The following is a 10,000-nucleotide window of genomic DNA, read 5'->3' as shown; positions in this document are numbered from 1 at the left end:
CTTGTACCTGTTCTTTTTGATATTCTTTGACTTTTCTGAGGATTTCCGATTTTCCTAGATGTAGGCCGCTCGTTGGTGTTGCGTTACCAGCAAGTCTGTCAGCTCGCTCATTTCACTTAACACCTGCATGTCCCGGGCAGTATGACCATGTGAGTTTTTTAATCTGAAAGTTGCGCATTGCCTTATGCCACTCTGGGCTTCCCATTCCGTTTTCAGTTTTCTGTATGAGGTTCATTGAGTCGGTTAGAATCATGGCATGTTGGTTTCCGGGCGTATGGATGGACGATAGCCACTGGAGGGCATGTGTCGCAGCTTCAACTGCCATCGTTAGGCTGGAGGCTGTGACTTTGTAGGCAGCATTCTCTTCCCAAATTGTTTTTCCATTTTGTTTCGCAGTGAATCCCCAACCGGACTGGTCTTTGGTGACTGAGCCATCTGTGTATATGATGATGTCCTCTTCTTTACTGTTTTCTTCTTTGAGTAGCTTCACTTCCGCATCAGTTTTGCCCTCTGGCCATTCCCGACAATGTCTACCTAGAGTGGGTGAAATGGCTGTGTTGAATAGATGGTTGAGGTTTTCGGGGTTTTTCTCCCATTCTTTTGTTTCTTTCAGGTCTTGTAGTCGGCATACTAGCTGGATTGTGTCTTCTGCTTGCCCCATCCATGATCTTCCTCGTCCTAGACGGCTGCCTTTTGGTTCTTTGACTGCGCCATGCAGTGGGTTTTGAGGGTTTTCTAATGCTTTGAAGTAGGTCTTGACCTGTTCTAACTTGTTTCTGGCCTGCACTGAAGGAAGGTCAAGCAGGTATCGCATGGTTTCTGTGGGCGTGTCTTTTGTTGTTCCAAGGATCAGCCTCATAGCTTCATTTTGAACTCTTTCTAATTTTAGGAGGCTACTTTGAGACGGTGTTGTTAGCCCAAGTCCGTAGTCGATCACATTGAGGACGAGTGATTGGTATAGCAGGAAGAGGTGGCGTTGTTCAATACCTTTGGTTGCCATTGCTTTTAAGTCTGAAAGGCCCTTTTTGCATTTGAGAACAGTATTTTCCGTATGTTTTCTGAAGGTCAGCATCCTGTCGAAGTGTATTCCTAGGTAGCGTAGGCATTCAGTTTTCTCGATCTGAATCCCACCGAATGACACAGAAGGTGGTGATTTGCTCGCGGTTCTGTTGTTTGAGGGTGCACAGCAACGTTTGGGCTTTCGCTGGATTGATGGAAGATCCTGTGTCTTTGCACCATTGAGCAATATTGTTTAGTTGTTTCTGGACGGCTTTAGTTCTTTCCTGAGCATCTTTCGAATTTTTGAAGACCAGGCCATCATCCGCAAGAGTAAGCACCCGAGCTATTCCATTGTTGTTTAAGTCTGCAAGGCCCTTCGTGTAGACATTGTAGAGGACAGGAGAGAGCGGAGACCCTTGTGGTAGTCCCATGGATAGTTTAGAAGGTGCAGACACCCAGTCTCCGAGGCGTAGGACGACGGTTCTTTCCTGATGCGCTGCTGCTATCCATCTTGTCAGTGTCAAACTTACTCCATACCTTAGTAGCAGCTCCATGAGGTGCGAAAACTGGGCTTTATTGTAAGCATCTTCAAGGTCGACTGCTACTGCTAGTGTTTCTTTTCTTTGAAATCCTTCATACACCTCATATGCAAAAGCAGCTGCATTTTCCCATGTGGACTTGCCTGTTCTGTAACCACCTTGATTTGAAGGGAGAATGTGCCTGTGTTCAAGATCCCTTGCAAGTTTCCTGGCTATCATGCGTTCCATGAGCTTTCCAGCAATGTTTTGCATGGTTAGGATCCGGTAGCCGCTTACCTGACGATGGTCCTTTCCTGGTTTTGGTATGGGTTTTAAGAAGCTGTGTGTCCAGTCGTCCGGCACATGTCCATTGTGGAAAGTTTGCTTCTGTCTTCTTCCGATAGCTCCTTGATGTCTGATTAGTGAACTTTGTCTGGGCCAGGAGCCGATTCTTTCTTGCATTTAGCTATTGCTTCGTTTAGATCATCTATTGTCAAGTCATCATCAAGTCCAGTCTGCATAAGGGTTTGGCTTAACTCCTCAACATATTTCTTTTTCTCATCTAAGTTTCTTTGATCGCTCTGTTGTATGAAACGTTTGAGCAGGGCAGATCCTTTTCCTTCGTTTGTCTTGAACTTGGTTCCGTCAGTGTCTAACATGTCTGGAGTTGTTGTTGTGCACGTTTTCCCTTCCATGCGACGATAAAATTGCCAGAACTCTGTCAATGTTGTGTCATAAGTGAGTGCCTCGCAAAACTGTTTCCACTTGTCATTTTTGGCCTCTTGAGCAATGACTTCAAACTGTTTAGTTTTTTCTTTCATTTTTGTTTCAATATCTTTGTCCGGAGATGGTTTTGTTTTTTTCTTTTTGCCAAAGTTTGACAGACACATGTTTTTCTATCCAGGCTCTCTGTGTGTCGGTATTCCACCATGGGGGCTGAATAGTTTGCATCCTGTTCAGTGCCGTTCTTTTGTTTCTTCTGCGTCTTAATTTTTCGATGACGGTTGTCTCTTTTGTTTCATACTGAAATGGATCACGCGGTTTCACACAGGGTTTATCTGACAGTTTCTGCAGACCGAAAACTACCGGGAGGTGGTCGCTGCCTTGGTGTGGAAGCGTCTCTGCATTCATTTCTGCTCTGAATTTTGGAGATGTTAGAGCGATGTCGATCACACTGTCACTGTCCCCTTGTCTTGTTCCAAGGCGAGTTGGGGATGTGGTTGTTAAAGGGCTAATAAGAATTTCCCCTATCATTCCTTCAAGTGCGAGTCCTTGTGGGTTGGTGTTCCACTGGTCCCATAACTTCGATCTTGCATTGTGGTCTCCACAGATAATGACTGAGTCTCCAAGTTCGTTCTCTATTTCCTCTAAAAAGGCCCAATCCTCTTTTGTTGTGCAGGTTCCTGGGTGAACATAGGCATTGATGAGCACGATGCTTTTGTGAATTCCGTTATGTTTTTCAAGACGCACCCCCACTAATTCACATGAGTTGCTACACCACTTCTCTAGATTTATGGTGGAAACTTTGTTTTTTCAGGTTTTTGTTCAGTATGATTGCTACCCCCCTTCCTTCATTCCTTTGAAAGACTGTGAAATTCTCAAAATGTATTGGTCTGTCTGCACTTGTTCTGGTCTCTTGGAGACATAGAATGTCAAAATCATATGCCAGATTCTCAATTGTTGAGATTCTCATTCTCGCGCTGGAACAATTCCAACTGCCGATTCTAAAGAATTTCTTTGACAGCCGCTCTGCTTTTGTCATTCTGCTACCTAAGCACAATCTTTTCCCAACTCTTTTGCCACGCCTGTTTTGGGGTTTTGGGGATCTGAATTTATGTCTCGTGCTATGCAGCTGATCCCCGAGGTGCACGCGAGACAGGGTTTTGTTAGTATCCATAGAAGGGTGTTCTATGTGGTGAGGGAAAATATTCGGTCGCCCTGACAGAGCCTCTTATCAGGGAAGGGCAATGGATGTCCATCTGTGTGGAGTCCGTCAGCCTGGTGTCGCCCTAAGGCCAGACTGCATACAGTTAGTAACTGTTTAACCCAACAGCCATTCATCCCATTGGTACTGTGTGAAAGCCGTGGGATTGGGGATTTTTGTCGCAGTATAGTTGTGACCGTATTGCCTACATGACGGGTTAACCCTTCACAGTATAATCGTGACCGTATTGCCTACATGACAGGTTAACCCTTCACAGTATAATCGTGGCCGTATTGCCTACATGACAGGTTAACCCTTCACAGTATAATCGTGGCCGTATTGCCTACATGACGGGTTAACCCTTCACAGTATAGTTGTGACCGTATTGCATTACATGACGGGTTAATTCGCCATAGTATAGTTGTGACCGTATTGCATTACATGACGGGTTAATTCGCCATAGTATAGTTGTGACCGTATTGCATTACATGACGGGTTAATTCGCCATAGTATAGTTGTGGCCGTATTACATTACATGACGGGTTAACTCGTCATAGTATAGTTATGGCCGTATTGCCAACATGACGGGTTAGCCCATCATAGTATAATTGTGGCCATATTGCCAAACAGATTGAGTTGGCAGTTTTATCAGAGATAGACTTGAATCCTTCATTATTTCTTTTAAACACAAGTTTCGCTCTTTCTACATGTTTAGCTTTAGATTGCGTAAAGATTTGCTAAATGTGACGTTAATCGCAAAGTGACGTAATTTATGGTTGAGATACGACACAACTCAAAACCCTTGAGGACTGACATGTCAAGCGAGAGGATCAGTGGTTATCTGTGGATATTCAAGGACTTACATGTCAAGTGAGCGTGCCTAAAAGCTGTATTGAAGACCACTTCAAGAGCGTGTGAAAGTATGGTACAGAATAACGCACTAAGTAGCGTGTGAAGTAATGAGTCCGCTGATCATCGTAGAGATAGATGCAGAAGTCTGATCAACAGTAAAGACTGAACTATGAAGAGTTGTAACCGGCACGTTTCCAGTGCTTTACCGTTATATAGGTGCTTAAGATCAGAGCTATTAATCTTCTATCGAAATTAAGGATTTTGAACCGGATACATGAGTCGATATTTGCTCTCTCTGGATCGGATTCAACGAGAGATTAGAACAAACTCTTGTCGCTATCAGACAGCGTTATACGTCCTCGGAAGATTTTAACTCACTCAGTACGGCCAGTCCTCTCTTCTCCTCTACACAGACCCCTCGGTTGTCCAGTGGGTGTCTGAATGACCCAACCTTTAGCTTCCGTTGTCAGAATTGTGGTATTCTTTGTCAACATTCACCTCTTCAGTATAAGAGCCTTCCGCTAGCAATATTTTGATGATGGTAATTGGGGTGAAACGCTGTTAACGTCGTCTCTTTCGCCGTTCGTATGGAAAGAGTTAAGAACAAGTGTTTGATTATTCCCATTTACGTTTAGGGAAACAATTAACTACCGTCACCTACATCATACAGCGCCCCGCGTCCTCTGAGTAGTGTCCATGAAGTACGGGAGACGTGATCAAAACCCATATTACAAAGGAGCACCAATATGGTGGATAAACACGTCATAGTATAGTAGTGGCCGTATTGGGCAACATGGTGGGGTAGTCCGTCGTAGTATAGTTGTGGCCGTATTGCCTACATGGCGGGTTAACCCTTCACAGTATAGTTGAGGCCGTATTGCCAACATGGCGGGTTAACCATTTTCAGTATAGTTGTGGCTGAACTGCCTACATGGCGGGTTAACCATTCACAGTATAGTTGTGGCTGAATTGCCAACATGGCGGGTTAACCATTCACAGTATAGTTGTGGCTGAATTGCCTACACGGCGGGTTAACCATTCACAGTATAGTTGTGGCCGTATTGCCTACATGGCGGGTTAACCCTTCACAGTATAGTTGTGGCTGTATTGCCTACATGGCGGGTTAACCCTTCACAGTATAGTTGAGGCCGTATTGCCAACATGGCGGGTTAACCATTTTCAGTATAGTTGTGGCCGTATTGCTTACATGACGGGTTAACCCTTCACACCAACATGGCGGGTTAACCATTCACAGTATAGTTGTGGCTGAATTGCCTACACGGCGGGTTAACCATTCACAGTATAGTTGTGGCTGAATTGCCAACATGGCGGGTGAACCCATCATCGGGTTTTCTCGAAGTTTCTTTCAGCCAGAAAGAGAAACAACGTCATAACTGTTGTGCAACAGTGCAATCATCATTAAAGTCCCAATTCCCCTCCCCCCCTCTTCTTCCCCCTCCTCTTCCTGTACCACTTCTGTCCACTTCCATTTTTTGGCATGCTTTGGAGGTTCTCGTGGCACTCGCCTTTTCTGTTTGTCACAAGAAGAAGAAAAGGAAGAAGAAGAAGAAATGGAAAAAGCAGGAGAAGAAGAAACAGAAACATAAAAGAAGAAGTTGATGAACAAGAAGAAGAAGAAGGTGATGAACAAGAAGAAGAAGGAGGTGATGAACAAGAAGGTGATGAACAAGAAGAAGAAGGTGGTGAACAAGAAGAAGAAGGTGATGAACAACAAGAAGAAGAAGGTGATGAACAACAAGAAGAAGGTGGTGAACAAGAAGAAGAAGGTGATGAACAACAAGAAGAAGAAGGTGATGAACAACAAGAAGAAGTTGATGAACAAGAAGAAGAAGGTGGTGAACAAGAAGAAGTTGATGAACAAGAAGACGAACAGGAACAAGAAGAAGCAGAAGAACAAAAACAACAAAAAAACACACAAAAAACAAACAAAACAAACAGTAACAAGAAGAAGCAGAAGGGAAAAAAAAGACAAAGGCAAAGAAGACGACGACGAAGAAGAAGCGCACAGAGCCAGACAAGACAGAACAAGACAAGGCCAGACAAGACAAGACAAGGCCAGACAAGAACCAGACAAAACAAGACAAGGCCAAGACAAGACCAGACAAGAACCAGACAAGACAAGACAAGGTCAGACAAGACAAAAGGCAAGACAAGACAAGGCAAGACAAGACAAAAGGCAAGGCAAGCGAGTCGAGGCGAGGCGAAGCAAGGCAAGGCGAGACGAAGGAAGTGAGGAATGAAGACAGAAGGCGGAAAGGAGGAGGAGGAGGAGGATACGCACCACGAGGAAGACAGGGGCCACAAACTTCCAGCACAGCAGCCAGTAGGGGCCAGGTCTCTGGCCCAGCATGGCCTCCAGGTCCTCGGAGAACCGCTCCAGACCTGCAGAGCAGGGAGGGAAGGAAGGGGGGTAGGGAAGGGAGACAAGTGTCAGGGTGAGCTGAGTTAACTTTTCATTGTTGTTGTCAACACGTGGACTCATAATGAAATGTATATATATACTGACATGTGGACACGCACACAACATACTTACATACACGCGGACCCGCATGCATGCAAACACACGCGCTCGCGCGCGCACGCACGCACACACACACACACACACACACAAACACACACACACCATAAACAACACACGCTGGATGGAATACGACCTAAGCTGTAAGTAAAATTAACTCCGGCTTTCCCAAAAATAAACAGCAGCCAATGGCATGTCATCCTATGAGCTGCACGACAAATTTCTTCTTCACTGTAAGATCGACAGCCTATCAAACCCATCACTCAAAACAACACACACACACTCACACTGCAAAGTTGTTTAAATGCTTTTTTTTCATGGAGACAGCATAAATTTACAAACCTTTACAAAATCAAGGATTTCCCCAATTTCTCCGCACACTTCCACAAACCTTTAATGTCCGCAGGGAACCAAGTTAACTTTCCCGAAGGAGGAAGTGGCAGAACGATTAAGACACTTATCTGCCAATACTGTGTCCACGAGAGTCCTGTGTTCCAATCCTGGTCTCGCCCTTTGTCTCCAAGTTTGACTGGGAAAATCATACTGAGCGTCTTGTCTAGTCATTCGGGTGAGACGATAAACAGAAGTCTTGTATGCTGCACGCACTTGACGCATTAAAAAAAAAAAAAAAGAAAAAGAAAAAGAAAAAAAAGAACCCGTGGTAAAAAAAGTGTTGTACTCTGACAAAATCATGTAGAAGAAACCCACTCTGATAAGCACACAAATATACATGTAAGCACTCAATACCTGACTAAGCGTGTTCGGTTTTTGCTGTTGGTCAGGCATATGATTATTAACCGATGTGATTCAGCGTACACGAATTTGTCCGATCGTAGTGAAGCCTTTTTGAGAAACTGAAATTGAAACTGAAACTTCTCCAAACGGCATTTAATGTCCGCCGCAGGAGACTGTAAACGTTTTCTGGCCTGATTAAAACTCATTCCACTTCACAGCTACATTCCTGCTACAACTCCTCTGGTCCAGCGCTACATGGTACCACTGCAGAGAAAGCAGGGTGGATCACTAAAACAGCGAAAATAGATGGAGAATGTTTGATTTTGTAAGCTTCGTTTTCCTGCTTCCGGAATCCGTAAACGGTTCAGCTTATAATGCCAGCTGTACCGAGCAAAAATAAACGATATCAGAATAGTGTGTCGGTACGACAATGCTCGTACCTGGTCCACAGGGGAAGTAATCTTGGTACGAGTTAACCCGTACCCGGAGTAGAAAGAGTTAGGGCTTGGATTTCATGCTCACCATAGGCCCAGGACACGGCTATTGTCTCAAAGAAGACGGCGAACAGGATGGAGTAGCCTGCCGCGAAGCGATCCAGCAGGTTGACCACGTACAGCCCTCCCTGAAACAGTCACCACCACCAGTGGTACTGATAATAATATTAATGATAATGATGATGATGATGATGATGATAACGATGATAACAATGATGATGATGATAATGAAGATGATACTACTACTACTACTATTACTACTACTACTACTACTACTACTAACAACGATGATAACAATGATGATGATGATGATGATGACAATAATGATGATGATGTTGATGATGATGATGATGATGATGATGATGATAGTAATGATGATGATGATGGTAACAATGATGATGATGATGATGACGACAATAATGATGATGATGATGATAATTATAATAATGATGATGATAACAATGATGATGATGATGGTGATGATGATAACGATGATGATGATGATGACAATAATGATGATGATGATAACGATGATGATGATGATGATGAGAGAGAGAGAGAGAGAGAGAGAGAGAGAGAGAGAGAGAGAGAGAGATGTTTTAACGACATAGTTGTGTATAGTTTTGCAATACATAAACAGAGACTCGTGCACGAGCACACACACACACACACACACACACACACACACACACACACACACTTCAAGTGGAAAGACGTTAAACTGAAGACAACAACAACACACACACACGCACGCATACACACGGACACACAGATACACACATACACGCAAACACACATGCGCGGACACACATACTGATTGAAACCATTCACTGTCAAATTAACTTTTTTTGTAATGACATTTTAGCAATCATCTGAATTAATATTAACTCAGCGACACGAAAGAAAAATCAAATCGGAACAAAAACAATGATATCAATACAATTTTAAAACACACATACACCCCCCCTGGCCCCCCCCCCCCCACACACATCACACAGAACCCCCACCCCCATCCCCTCCACACATCACACACACAGACCCCCCCCCCACCCCACACACACATCACACACAGACCACCCCTCCCCAGCCCCTCCACACACACACACACACACACAGAGACCACCCCACCCACACCCTCTCTCCACACACACACACACAGAGACCACCCCACCCACACCCTCTCTCCACACACACACACACACACCCCACCCACACCCTCTCTCCACACACACACACACACACACACACCCCACCCACACCCTCTCTCCACACACACACACACACACACACAGACCCCACCCACACCCTCTCCACACACACACACAGACCCCCACCGCCCCCTCCCCCCACACACGACACGACACGACACGACACGACACAGACAGACCGACCTCAGCACAGCTGGCCAGGCCCACCAGGAAATAGAGCACGAAGAGAGCCAGCACAAACAGCTCCCGGTGTCGCCTCAGCACGGGAAACTCGTCTGACAGAGCCGTGATGATCGCCTCCGAGCCCCCGAACTGCCAAACACACACATACACACAAAATGATGATGATGTTGATGATGATGATGATGATGGTGATGATAATGATGTTAAAATGGTGATGTTGATGATGATTGATTGATTGATATGGATACTTATACAGCGCCTATCCTCGGTCGGAGACCAAGCTCTAAGCGCTTTACAAACACGGGGTCATTTACACAACAGGCTGCCTACCTGGGTAGAGCCGACTGACGGCTGCCATTGGGCGCTCATCTTTCGTTTCCTGTGTCATTTTAATCAGAGTTCAGGCACGGACACATACACATTCAGACAAACATGTAACATTATACGTGTATGACAGTTGTTGTTGTTCTTGTTTTGTTTTTTTTATTACCCCGCCATGTTGGCAGCCATACTCCGTTTTCGGGGGTGTGCATACTGGGTATATTCTT

The 10,000-nt window shown here is 44.9% G+C and overlaps 1 protein-coding gene across 1 annotated transcript in view; it reads right to left on the bottom strand.

Annotated features, from left to right (window-relative positions):
* Positions 1-10,000, bottom strand: part of LOC143288069 (sodium-dependent dopamine transporter-like) — a 78,839-nt gene that overhangs the window by 5,325 nt on the left and 63,514 nt on the right. The window contains exons 11-13 of the mRNA XM_076596339.1: positions 9,453-9,581; positions 8,090-8,189; positions 6,596-6,696 (exon numbers count right to left, since the gene is read on the bottom strand). Coding sequence (XP_076452454.1) covers positions 6,596-6,696; positions 8,090-8,189; positions 9,453-9,581 — 330 coding nt within the window. The remainder of the gene's footprint in view (positions 1-6,595; positions 6,697-8,089; positions 8,190-9,452; positions 9,582-10,000) is intronic.

Source organism: Babylonia areolata, chromosome 12, assembly GCF_041734735.1.
Source record: "Babylonia areolata isolate BAREFJ2019XMU chromosome 12, ASM4173473v1, whole genome shotgun sequence".
Lineage (NCBI taxonomy): Eukaryota > Metazoa > Mollusca > Gastropoda > Neogastropoda > Buccinidae > Babylonia > Babylonia areolata.
The sequence above is the reverse complement of the archived record's forward strand: the minus strand, read 5'-3'. Positions and strand labels throughout refer to the sequence as shown.